This window comes from Oreochromis niloticus, linkage group LG5, assembly GCF_001858045.2.
Source record: "Oreochromis niloticus isolate F11D_XX linkage group LG5, O_niloticus_UMD_NMBU, whole genome shotgun sequence".
NCBI classification, from domain to species: domain Eukaryota; kingdom Metazoa; phylum Chordata; class Actinopteri; order Cichliformes; family Cichlidae; genus Oreochromis; species Oreochromis niloticus.
The window spans coordinates 25928659-25942595 of record NC_031970.2 but is presented as its reverse complement, the minus strand read 5'-3'; the positions used below and the strand labels follow the sequence as shown (position 1 = coordinate 25942595).

Sequence of the window (13937 nt, the reverse complement as noted above, 5' to 3'; positions counted from 1 at the left end):
ATATAGCTCTGTTGCTCAGTACGTCCTCAAATGTCTTATTTAGTCTGACCTGCTTACTGACAATCAATGGACGTGTTAGCTGCAGCTATTCGGCTAACAGGAAAAAAAAATGTTATGTCTCCGATCAGCTCTATCATACCCTAAAACTTCTCTGTGGTTTTCTCTTCAGGCCATAGAACAGCACTGTGGTTTAATAATGGCTGCTGTTCTGCAGTACGCAGAGAAAAAGGACTGGAATGATGGCTTCAAGCAAGCCGCATGTTTAGAACTGTAATTACACGTTTAGAAACTTTCTCATCAATGATACATAGACCATTAAATTACCTTAAGGTATTTCCTTTCTACCAGTGGACTATTAATAAATACGAGATGTGAAAAAATGAAGGGCATCCGGCGTAAAAAATTTGCTAAATCAAATATGCGGAGCTCCCCGCTGTGGCGACCCCTTGTGAATAAGACAGCAGCTGAAAGTTTAGCTTATTTATACCGCCTCAGTAAATAAAGCAGCACAGCATTGTGTATTATTCCTCAGAGCTTGCACCCCCCCCCCCAAACTTGTCCTCACGCCTTTCTTTCCCCAGCTTAAAACAGTAGGTGGCTGCTGTTCTCCCCTTTCCCTTTTCCTCCATCTCTTCCCCTTTTCTTCCACTCCTCCTCAGCCTGCCACAGGCACAGAACACCCAGCAGACTGGATTTAAAGGGAATTTGCGACTGTTAGTCAAAACATTAGAACAGCCACACCTTCCTTTTAAGATCTTGCCTGCTGCTCTATCACACTGCCTCCACCTCTTCTGATCTACTGATGCTTGCCGCTTCCACCGCTTGCCTTTTTACCCTCCACGGATCCCGGGCGAGGGAGGACACATGTACTGAGGTTATATAAGCCTTTCTCATACATATTCACACTTGAAGAAAGACCTAAGAACAGAGTGAGAGGAAGTGAGTGCCTGAGTTTATATTTGTACACATGTACGACAACTGGAGAGCGGTGTTTGCGGTATGTCTGGTTAACATGTGGACATGTGGCTTATGATGCGGGTTTATCAGTCACAACTGATTCTGCTACATTAGAGAAATCCACCTGTCACTCACTCAGCAGCCCCCTCCTCTGCTCACAGCTCGGGTTGCTCTGCTGCCTCATTTTCTGTACCTCTGTGGAATCATGAGTCTCCCTCGCTCACACACACAAAGACCTGCTGTCTCGCTCCATCTTTTTCCCACTCAGAGATCTAAACCTCTTTGTCTTCATCTGCACCCTCCATACTTCTGTCACCACATTCAGACTATAAAAAAATCCTCTGCTGCCTTTGATTTCCTTCCTTTCTCATCTTCTACTTGTTATCTGTCTGTGCTTTGTGCTCTGTCTCTTTATCGGTGCAGGGACCCAACAAAAGCACTTCACTTCACAACCATTTAACCTCCATTTTTTTTGCACTGTTTGGATGTTGATGCGAATTCAAGTTTATGGCGCAGAGAAATGAGCCCTGTTGAAAGAAAACTGAAGTTATGTGGATGCGGCTGCAGTTTTTTAAGTTAATTATCCTCCTGAAAAGAAAGGACATAATTTGAGTTTCAGAAGTAGCGGCTGCTGGATCTCTGTACAAAGCCAGTAAGGGCAACACAGCCCATTGCTTTTCAATGATTCTTACAGGATTCAAATTCCTGTGGTAACAGTTCGTGTATATGACATGACCCTTTCAGCATGCGTCTGTCATGACCTGCATAATAAAGTCGAGTATAATATATACGACACCTGGGAACATATTTATCACTCAGTTTTTATTTTTGAACAAAAAAGAGACTCACAAAAAGAGCTTTATTTATTCAAATAAATAATCATTAAGGAAAATGAGCATGATGTAAACTGAATGTATATCAATGAAGTAAATTTCATTAGATTTTTGCAGGTAAGTCAGGTAGTTAAAAAACAGCACTTTGATGCATATACTAGCTACTCTGACTTTATCAGCTGTATTCAGCTACATCCTTTATCTAATGTAGGTTTTTCATACTTGCATCCTGGAAGTGAAAGCACAGAGTTTAAGGTTTTCATCAACTGTCTACTTCAGTCTTTGTATGTTTATGTGACATCACATATTATAATCCTAAAGAGGATACTCGACGGAAAACATGAACCTACTCCTGCGTTTCTCTGTAATGTAAGGGAATATTTATTATAGTGATGTCCCTTATCTTCTCCTTAACAGATGGACCAATCTCAACAAAACATTGCACGTCACACATGCAGCGATTATTAACGAGTATATGTTTTTAAAAACATTTATTATAAATTTTTGTATTCATCACCCCCATGCAAATGCAATGTTAAATTCTCTGTTTATGCCTATTTGTGTTTCACAGTGACCACAATTTGCATCCACAGTGTAATTTTCTTCACGTCACTGCTGAATATGAAGAATCTGAAAAAGCACCATAGGCCAGGATAGTAGTAGTAATAGGAAACAATATATAGAGCTAGTGGCTAGAGAGAGGGACAAAAATGAACTATAGGGCTGACCTGAATGTTTTGTGGGAGGAGTAGCCTTCCCCGTAGTGTACATATGTTTGTCACACAGGCACTGTCATGTTAGTGATCACTGTGATGCTGTTGCTTGGCTGAGAAAACTGTATTCGATATAAAAAACATTTCGTGGGTAAAATCTGATTACATTCTTCTTAATGCAGTCCATACTAGTCTGTCAAGATGTGAATGATGGTGGGCTGCTTTGTTTAATAACTGGCTGAACACAGAATACACTCTGACAGTTCAAAGATAAGGTCTGCACTCACTGATAATTGTGTTATTTTTAAAAGTCTTCAGTCCTATATTTTCCTCTGAGCTGACATCTGAGGCAGCCAATGTCAGACAGTCTAGTAACATAGCTGACCATGTGTGAATGAAATGCTTATTACTCTAAACATAAATCCATAAAGCCCCTTAAGCTCATATATGTAATTGCAATAACACGCACTCATCAAAGCATGCACATGCCTGGCATTTGAATTTAAGAAGCACACACAAAGTGAAGTTGCAAGTTTTGACTGACACTTTGTTTTGTTGTCTCATTAGACTGGATCTCTGCTGCAAAACAGGGTGACAGGAGGACTGCAAAAGTGGGGCATGGTGGATTGCCAGGTTATTTTTAGTGGCATTTGATGTTGAGATGTGTGTGTCTCTGGCTGCGCATACACTTACGGATATCTGCGAGTATGAGTGGGAGGACAGGCACTGACAGGAGTCGTGTTGAACACTGATAATCGCGTTGATGTGATGTGGCTGAGGTACTGAGGACACAAACTGCTCTCATCCCTGTGGGAAAAAGAGGTTGCCTGATTTGCCACAGTGCATTTGTCTTGTGCCAGCAAGTTTAACCCTCGTGATGTGACTGCTTTGTAAAAAATATGTGAGTCTAGGAAACCTTATTAGATGTAACAGGAGATTTTGCATTGAGCTTTCATGGTGTCATTTATGTGGAAAGGCCACTTCTAGACATTAATGGGTGAAGTACAGTGCTTAGAATATTAATTTATGTCTGATATTCATTTTTACAAAGTAAAATTATACAACATTGCACTTGTCTTGGTTGCAAACTCCACAAAGATTGATTTCTAAGCTAGTTGGGAGAAAACATGCTGTCCAGATGAGCACTGAATAACCTTTCCCCTTTAGCAGATATCCTGATTGTGAAAATGGCATTCTAACATACAAATATCTGATATACAAATATTTGTTTGTATCACCAGCAGTTTACAAGTTGTTGCTTATATAATTAAGTATGGGGCAGCATGGTGGGGCAGTGGTTAGCACTGTTGTCTAACAGCAAGAAGTTAGTCGGGGTTAGGTTAATTAGGCAGCCGGCATGTCCAGGATGTTCCCCAGCTCTCTTCCCATGGCAGCTGGGATAGGCTCACTCCTTCTGCCACCCTAAATGTATAGTTGGGTGGTTGGATTGATGGATGGTTAGTGTAACCGACCCAGAGTTTGGGCCGGTAAAACAGATTAAATGTTCCTGCAAAACAGGGAAATGATGAGACAGAGACGACTGGTGAAGTTTCTCTTTGCCTCGCTTCTGCCATATTGGGGAGGAGGACCTATGACCTCGCTATTCTGTCTCACTGACCAATGCGCCACCCGGAGGCCGGGGGGGTGCAACTACCTCTTACACATAGTTCACTTCGGTGACAAATCTCTCATTCTTAACAAGTACTACTTCTGATGGGATCACACATTAGTGTGTCACATTAGGTATCTCAGCATCTTCTTGACTGGAACTCAATTTGTGCAAACATTTATGATTCCAGGGGTTGATGTATCCTATAAAGACTTTGGACAGCTTTCCCTTAAGCATCACTTTCATGTGGAATGACTTGCTGTACAGATGATGTACTGCTCAAGCGATGTAGAACAAATTAAAATTAAGAATGCTTTCAAATCTAATGTGATGAATATTTAATGTTATACAAAGAGCATTATATTAAAAAAAATACATAAATTCAATCAATATTTGCTATAACCACCATTTGTCTTCAAAGAAGTACCAGTTCTCTTTGGTACACTTGCACATTTTCAAGGTACTGTGCAGATAGGTGGGTTTCATATAAATCCAGGCTGACTCCATTGAGATTCAGGCTCTGGGAGGCTCATGCCGTTATTTGTGACACTTGTATGCGTGTTTGACCGTGTTGTCATGCTGTGGAATAAATTTGTGACCAATAGGATGGTTCCCTAGTGGTGCTGCATGATGGATGGAAGAAAATATAAACTTCTTAAGTGTCATGATAGAGCGATCCAGTGGTTAAGTGGTAAGAACCGTCACTTCAAAGCAATGAGGTTCTGGGTTCAAATTTTATGGGGGGATTTTCTATCTGGGCCTCCCTCCGGATACTTTGGTGTCCTAATTAGTCTAAAGACATGCAATTTAATTGGTGATTGTGAATTGCCCACAGAGTTGTGGTCAATAAAGTGCATAGATAAAGTGATGCATGAGTCATTAAATGTGGCATGTAGTCTAAAGTGCATTAAGTAGCCAACAAGACTATGAAAGTACTTTATAAATGCCAGTTTATTTCCAAGTGCCTTTTTGCTGCACGCTGCAGGTGTTTATATCTCAGCTGGATGAAGTTTGTTTTTACTTTTCATTCTTTCTTTTCATTTCTTTTCATCTACCTAAGTGAAAAATACCAGCAAATCTAATGAATGCAGGACAGCCCGCATGTTCCACTTGTAGCTTGTGCAATTATGTGCACATTAATTGTTGCAGACTAGACATATACACCCACAGAGGTTCTCTCACACAGGCTGGTAAATTTCAGCACACTGAGAAATAATTTAGGAAATGTAGCAGCACCATATCATTTGCTGTTCTGTTCATTTATTTTCCATCTAAAGTTTGTGCCGATATCTTCCACAGTATCAAGACTAAGTGCACTCGACATGAGTCCCCAGTGTGGCCTGGGAGTGGCTGGGTGGGTGAATGAGGATGGTTCCTTTAGTGACTGAGTTGGCACCTCCTCCCTCTCCCTCTTCTCCTGGCTCATAAATGCGACCATCCAGCTGTTTTCCCTTTAGTCTCTGCCAGCTTCGTAGTTTCACACTTCTGTTCGACATTCATCCAGGCGGCAAATTCCGACATAAACGTCTACAAATATTTGTGTGAAAATAAAAAATCTGTCAGTTTTAGCTATTAAAACAGCATCAGATACCAGTGTGGCATTTCAGATGACACTACTGGTGTTTTCAGTGAGTTAATCTCCATTCCTCAGTCTGACAATCAGCATTTAATGGTCCATTGCTGAGTGAAGCCTCTACATAACAGCTGGTGTCATTCAAATGACAGAAAATTGGATTCAGAAATATCAGAAATCTGGGATAAGTTTAGGAAGAAGTATATATATTTTGCATTAGCATCTCGTTTCATTAGCTTTTCTGACTGACCTCCTGCTTCTGTTTTTCCCCTCTTATTTTTTCTCTGAAAGTCTGTTCTTACCTAAAGGTCATTTAGCTAGTTAAAGGTTGATATAGACCTTTTCTGCTGCTGCAGTCTGCTGCATGTAAAAGAGCGTGTAACTAGTACAATGTCATTATGTCTCAGTAATAGGCACAAGAGGTTAGTGGTGACAAGCTATGTGAGTGAGAAAAAAATTCAGTTGTTTCATTTCTATCTCTCTGCAGGGTGCCAAGCTTCCTATGTCAATCATCATAGTCGGAGTGGGTCAGGCTGAGTTTGACGGTACGTTAGCTTTAAATTTTTACCTTTAGAATGATTGTAATTGTAAAGACCTGGTTTATTAAGGAGGTAAAGCGTTTATGTGCGTGTCAAAATAAACGTGTGATCAAAATTATTATTATTAAATTACATTATGCATTATCTTCTGGAGTAATAAAAGAATTGATATATCTGTGAACAGCCTCTATCAGCCAATCAAATCAGCCAACCAGTGTATCAGTCATTCTCCACGAATAATTGACAATTTAATTCAACTCGCAGTCTGTTATAATAAGAGCTGGTTCTAACCTCTCTGGCACTAATTCTGAGAAATACCAGAGAGAAAATTACTGTACAAACTCATTTGTCTCAGTAGAGAAGGGAATGCGGAGGTGGATGCACGCATAATTGTAGAAGAAATGGCTGGGGTTAATTGCTGGGTTTGCAGTATTTAGTGCTGATGATTCTAAATTGCACAGTCTATATTAAAGGACTTATTAGTTGATTAGACATGCAAAAAAGAACGATTATAGCTTTTACTAGTGCAAAAAGATCATATTTAAATTTGGATTTTTATCATCTGTGATAAATAAACCTTTTAGTGTAAGAACCTTTTGTCATAAAGGCAGCTGCCTCTAACCAGTTTTCACACTATGTGTGTGTGTGTGTGTGTGTGTGTTTGTGTGAACTTGTGTCTTCCAGCTATGGTGGAGCTGGATGGTGATGACATCAGGATCTCATCCCGGGGGAAACTGGCAGAGCGAGACATAGTTCAGGTGACTGGCCTTTACAACATGAAACAAACTTTGGCTGTATTCATTGCACGCACTGACTCTAAGAATCAGTGTGGGGTCAAAGGTCATGGAATTTACACAGAATATCTTTTGTCAGTAAAGAGAGGGAGAGAAAAAAACAGTGAATTATATCCCCCCCAACGAATCATTACAAGCAATAACAAAGGGGGAAAAAAGTCTTTAAGAGTAATTTATCAGACTATAGAGGGAAAAGATGTCTTTTTGCTCAGGCACATTCATTCTCCTAAGGGAAACCATATCAGAGGATTAGTGGCGGATGAGCATCCTAAAGCTTTCAGGATGCTGCAAATGTTGAGTAACACAGGGGCTTAAACATGAGCCTCAGGGATTTCTCCATTTGGTGTCCCACCCTGCTCTCCAAACCTGCTTGTGTACAGTGTCAAAAAGTATTAGGAGCTTTCCATGGATCACAACAGTTGTCCAATAAGCCCGGATGATATTATATCAGCTAGGCAAAACCATATGCTCTTTAATACAGTTTCTCACATCACAGCACTCCGTATCGACAAACTTTAAATATTAAATCGCTGTCATTTCAAATCATTTTTACGTCTGTTGTTTTTCCTCAGTTTGTTCCTTTCAGAGATTATATGGACCGGACAGGTAACCACGTGCTAAGCATGGCACGACTTGCTAAAGATGTGCTAGCAGAGATCCCTGACCAGTTCATCTCTTACATGAAGAGCCGGGGGATCAAACCCAACCCGGCGCCACCTCCTTACACACCGCCGGGACACACACATCACCACACTCAGATCTGATGCCCTCCTCTTTGGCTTTTCACTGAGGACTGACAATAAGCAGCAGCTTCTCAGAGTCCAGTGGAAACTCTCTGCCTCCTGTTTTTTTTTTTGGTGCAAATAGGAGAAGGGTCACCATGAAACGGGTGTTGAATTTTGTGCTGTACACTCCAACGACTATTGGAGCAGTACTTTCTGTTTTCCTGTGATATATTCCTCTGTTTGGTTTCTCTTGAAGAGAAACTACAAACCTTTCAGGACTCGTGGGTAAAAGCCTTTTAGGCAGTGACTGTTTCATGTCCAATATGACAGCAGGTTGGTTAAAAACGATCATGTTGTGGTTAAAACTTGTGCCTGTTTGTGGTTGTTTCTCTAAGTGTATCAGGACATGTGAACTTTAACCTGAACCTTGCTCGTCAGTCACTGGTGTGGCCTAATTCAGTGATATTTTTTAGGCACCTTTTTCCCTTCTGGAATAAGTTTTTATATTTGGGAGGATTTCTGTATCTGCTGATGCAACCGTTATGAAGAAGGAAAAGCTGTAAGAGTGTCGTTTACAATTTATTACCCTGAAGATTAATCAGGCTTGTCATACCATGACACTTCACCACCTGTCCTTCAGCGATTTAGCGAGTAAATGTTTATAAGAGCATGTCATATAAGAGTTTGAGGCGCATAATCTAGTATTTATTCTCAAATGTTATTCAGAGTGGCATGGACCTTTCATAGGTTGTTTGAACACCATAAAAATCTACCCATTTTGAAGTGGTCAACAGTTATTTTCAGTGAGTTGGATTGGAAAGCACAGCCTGACAACACACAAGTGTAAGAATTATGAAGATAAAAGGTTAACCCCGCTTAATCATTCTGCTGCTATTCATTGTGTTTGAAGAAACTACAACTGAGATACTTTTGCACCACAATCAAAGGTGCATGTAACTTTCTACACACAAGTTTTAATACAGAGGCTTTGTCACCACAGGATGTGTTGCACATGAAGAGCATTAACTACAGCCCCATTTCCAAAAAAGTTGGGAAGCTGCGTAAGCTGCTAATAAAAACAGATGGCAGTGATTTCTTAATCATTTACTGTAATCCCTAGATTTACTTGAAAGTGCTACAAAAGGATAACATGTCTGTTGAAAGAGAGAAATCGTTTATTGGGGGAATAATATTTCTTCTTTTTGAATTTCATGCCAGCAAGTCTTCAAAAACTTTGTGTCCGGGCCAAGAAAAAAATGGGTAAATTGTGTTGAGTCTTTCAGTGCGACTGCTGTTCTTCATTCTGTGTCGGCAAAGAGTTTCACAATTGAAGAAGGTCTCTCCCGGTAAATTAAAAAAAATACAGGAATTTCATTATCTTTTATATATAATATTGTAATGTCTGGAGAAATCTCAGTAATACAGGGACAAGGCTGATATCCAATGTTGTTTGACAACCATGAAGTTCAACTGCCTCAAGTGCCCTTTATTGAAAACACAATTCTGCAGAAAGAATTACAAACTGAGATCAGCAAAACTGTAAAACCCAGGAAAGATGATGTAATGCTTTGGATTAGATGTATGGTAATCCCATTGTTTTAATATTTCCTGAGCAATCTTTAAACATTGCATCTTTCTCCTGCCTTAACCAGGCAGCTCCACAAGGCCAACAAGCAGATGCTGCATGAGCTCATAGCTAATTTGCATGCGGTTACAGAATGTAAGTACCAAGGCCATTTCTCAGCTGTTATTGCTTATCCCATATTTAAAACCTAACAAAATGTGCTTTTAATAAAAAAAAGAAATGAAAGTTTAAAGAAATGCAGCTGTTAAACTGTCAGAGCGCGGTAAAGCAGAAACACAACACGTGACTCTGGATGTTTAAATTGCAATGTTGTTCATGTTTGTCCATATATCAGAATAGTCACACCCCTAAAAGCCTTTGTCCCAACCTTTTTTTTTCAAATATATTGCTGGCATTGAATCCAAAATAACCCCCCCCCTCCAAAAAAAACCCAATCACAATCACATTATTTGATATATTGTCATTTTTTAATGGCAATAATCGCTGCATTCTGTTTTTATTTACATTTTGCACAATACCAAGTGGTTTTGGAAAAGGATTGTGATTTATTGTGATAGCTTTTAACCACTGAATCCTATAGACTTTTCTTTTTACTTATTTTGAAGTTTACCATAAATATAAAATATATAAGATCGTACATTTAAAAGAAAGTAAGTTGGAGACAAAAAAAGATGATCGCACATTTTAACAATATATATATGTATAAATACTATCCAGTGTTAGGTTTCCAACCTGACCTGATCTGAGTTTTATAATCTCCCGCATATTAACTGTCGAGCAATTGCTGTGATTTGCCTTATTTTTAAATAAAATGAATAATGTTATCAGCACATATATTGATAACAAAGGGCATTGTTTTAAATATAATCCCATATTTCCTCTGATATTTTACACTTTAGGACAACCGAGTGGCCAGTAGTTACATAAATATGTTCCCTAACTCATTTTTCGTCCCAGTGGCCGGTTATTTTAGCCTCGATACTATTCTTAACACGCCACCTCTGCAGCCCAGACACTTTCACTGACAGTGAAAACCTGTAAGCCCCTGGTGATCACGCATCAGCAGCCACAAAAGCTCCATCCTCATAAACTCCTCCCGAGAGATTTTCATGTAATATAGAGCCGTCCTCCCTGCGCTGTATAACAAGTATCTTCTGGCAGATGGTTCAAAAGCAGTTTCCAAAGCTTCACGATTTATTACTATTAGTGGGCAAGAAATTCTTTAATCTGTGCAAAATACTTTCATGTTTTTGTTTTAATTTGGCTTTCTGTACATTCTTAAAACCTGTCGCATATCCAGTTTTACAGAGTTTATAGGATTCCTCTTTCCACAACACTGCAACAATGCAAAGTCTTTTGATTGTAGCTGTAAAATAATGAAGTAAAAGGATTTTTGTAATGGAAGAAATTGAAATCATATGATTCATGAAACTGAATGAAATTCTTTAGATCATTATACATGCACAATACATATAATACGGGATTACAGTCATAAGAAGACACAAAGTATTTATGCTTTAGTCAATTACAGTATTTCAGTGTTATGCTCTGTTTAGTATTCATTAGCAACACCACCTGCCTCTCTACTTTAAGCTTTGTTTATTTAAGGGACAGGAAGCATCGCTACATTTATACAAATCACTGAGGAGGGTTATAATTGAAAGCAGGCATATACATGCTGCATCAAAATAGATTTGAAAGGGAGGCGGCGGCGTCTGCGTCTACTTTTAGTTCGTTCCATCTTTCATAACGGCATTGTTGCATAGTTTGAAACGGGACCCAATTTTGGTCAAAATTGGAATATGTTATGCTGCAGTCACGCTAAGGAAAACAGTGATTGGAGACTAAAGCACAACCAAATCTTGCAGTCTTGTTGCCTTTGAAACGGCTGCTTTAAAGACGGGGATTGGGTCTGCGACCAGGCAACTTCAAAGCCACTTTGGTGATAAAATGACTATAAGATAGAGTCAGTCTGCTATCAGTTTGTGACTGAATGGGGTCAAGCTGGGAAGTACATCTATTTATGGTCATACGGCAAAAACTGGAAATATGCTGCCATCTGCATTCACAGAAATTCACATTGAACAGAAATTTGAATTCGTTAGTTAACTTCAGAGTCTAGCCAGGACTTTATAGATTTAAAACAGAGATTTAGACCTTTCTCCATGAATGGTGACATAGTGGCATAGTTGCCTCACTGCAGAGTGACGCAGGCGCCCAGCAACCGGTACAACCAAAATACAGCCAGCTGAGTCAAGGACCTTACTGCAAACAGGTCACTGACGAGTTGCAGCAGTTGTTTGTAGACAGGTTGCCTCCCACCAGGCAACCTGTGCAACCATCTTGCAGTTGAAAGAGGTCTACAGGAGCCTTAAATCTTAAATTCCTAGTCACAAGGAGGTTGCTCTCCTGTTTTTACTCTGAGACTGAGACAACAGTAACTTAACGACAGATTTTTAGATGACTTGCTTGTGTTTATTTGATTTCTCTCAGTAGTAATAAACGGCTTCTGAATGCTAGCTGTATCATCTTTTTCTATATTTGTCTCTCTGACTGTAGTCATTATTCATCTCTTAGTATAATTATTTTGCATTCACATTGCTCGGTTTCCTAGTTTAACCTTCATGTGCCCTTCCTTGGTGTAGAGTAAAAAAAGAATAAAGCAAAAACGAGCCTAAAATGAGCAGCCTACAGCAGACAGTAAAACAATGCGTTTTCCTTTTTTAAACGGATAAAGCCAGACAGAAGCATAATTCATCTGAGCTAAAAAGGTGTCTCTTCAGGTGTCTAATGTAGCAAACAAAGAAGGCCTTAAATAATGTGAAAGGCAGTCTCTCTGTCTCATTTAGTTCTGTACAGAGAAGCAGCTCAGGTGGAGAAGTAAGTGGAGGAGAGAAATTTGATAAATGGGGGTCAAAATGGGAAACAGCGATCTGGTTGTTCGTGCGGTGTAAAAGAAGAAAGGGTCTGTTTTGTCTGAATTTTGAAGTGTATTATAACAGCTTGTTCGCATATAAATCCATCTAACACTTTATGTTTGAGAGGAGTTCCTATTGTATATGGTTAATATATTTTTGGCAATATTATTGTATTGAAGATATCTATTGATTTATTTTTGAAGTTTTTATGACAAGCCATCACTCCCCTCTTCTATGTCATTATGGTGACTTCATCTTTTGCCCAAAGCCTGATTTATTAGTAGGATTATCCACTGCATGTTTGCTTGAGATACTGTAAGAGTGTTTCACTCATGTTGCCATGATCTGTATAAAAATTGGACCCAGCCCAACCAGATTACATGCATTACTCTGCCAAACATGGCAGTTACAGTGGACTGTTTGCTATCTCTTCTTTATCATGCCTGGTTCTTCAAACATTTCTTGTCTCACCAGTGGTTGAAAAAAACTGTAGCTAATTTGCATGTTACAGTTAACACTTTATTTATTTTTTTGTCTAATTTAACAAGCTATATTTGTTGTTTATATCTCTTGCATTTTCCGATTAGCATGATTCCCTATTTTTATGTTAAAAGGGTTTTTATCGTACATGATTATTGTCATATGGTGGGTTGTGAAATGCTTTGTATTGGATTGCCTTAAATGAAAATTAATTAAAAAATTGCTACTTTTACAAATTTTCTTTAAGTGTCATTCTTTGATATTTTTTTTCTTATAAAGAAGGAAATATCCTGAAACAATGTAGCGGGTTTGCTCTCAGGTTTCATAATACAGTTTATGATCAGTGTATTTTATTTTCTCAATGACCACATGAAGGATGGGTCACACAGTTAATGGTTTCTGGAGTCACTTGGACTAAAGGTACAGAAAGTCTTTTTTTGAGGTTATTATTTATATACATTGGTTAGTGTGTAATTACATCTTCCAAAAAATTTCTGTGTTCTCGTGAGCTTACAATTAATTCAGGGGCACGTTTGCGGAAGCCGCCGTGTTGCCCCACCATCTTGAGTACATTTGTTGAGATGGACATTACCATTCTGCCTAATTACATTTTACATATATGGCTAGAAAGCAGCATGATACATAGTACATCAGCAGGGAAAGTTTAGGTGTTCAGGTGCAGTGGAGGCAAATTTTCGGTACACTCATTACAGATGAATGGTAGCCAGTTTTAGATCACTGTTCTTGGTGACTCGCCGCTTTGAGGTGAGTCAGAGGTAAAAATGTAGAGTACAGCAAAATATGTTCAATGTTGGGTTTTTTTGTTTGGTTTGGTTTTTTTCAGAGGCAGGATTAATATTTTGTATGTCATTTGGCTGAATAAAACATGGTTGTCCTACAGCAGCCACTGTAGCCCTTGAATAGGGAGTGCTAAAATCTACTATCTACTGACATCTACCAATTTTAGACACTGTCGTCCTACAGTGTGATTGTATTTATGTTTATTTGAGACCCTAAATAGCACTTTATGATCTAAATTACCATGGATTTTAGATATTATGTTTAACTTCATATTGGGAGATGTGAGATTATTTCTCTATTTTTTTCTACTGACATTCAAAAAATTTAAGAAATTTTTAAGAAAACTGTGACTACAGGTCATTATGGTCTGTGTACAGTGTTTCTATATGCACAAATACATTAGATGCACA

At 38.9% G+C, this 13937-nt stretch overlaps 1 protein-coding gene across 3 annotated transcripts in view; it reads left to right on the top strand.

Annotated features, from left to right (window-relative positions):
• cpne5b (copine Vb) overlaps positions 1-12235 on the top strand; it is a 132561-nt gene extending 120326 nt beyond the window's left edge. For all 3 annotated transcript variants that reach the window (XM_025907371.1, XM_025907372.1, XM_003441525.5), the window contains 3 exons: positions 6173-6230; positions 6909-6982; positions 7591-12235. In XM_025907371.1, coding sequence (XP_025763156.1) covers positions 6173-6230; positions 6909-6982; positions 7591-7782 — 324 coding nt within the window. In that variant the 3' untranslated portion in view covers positions 7783-12235. The remainder of the gene's footprint in view (positions 1-6172; positions 6231-6908; positions 6983-7590) is intronic.
• The last annotated feature ends 1702 nt before the right edge of the window (positions 12236-13937 follow it).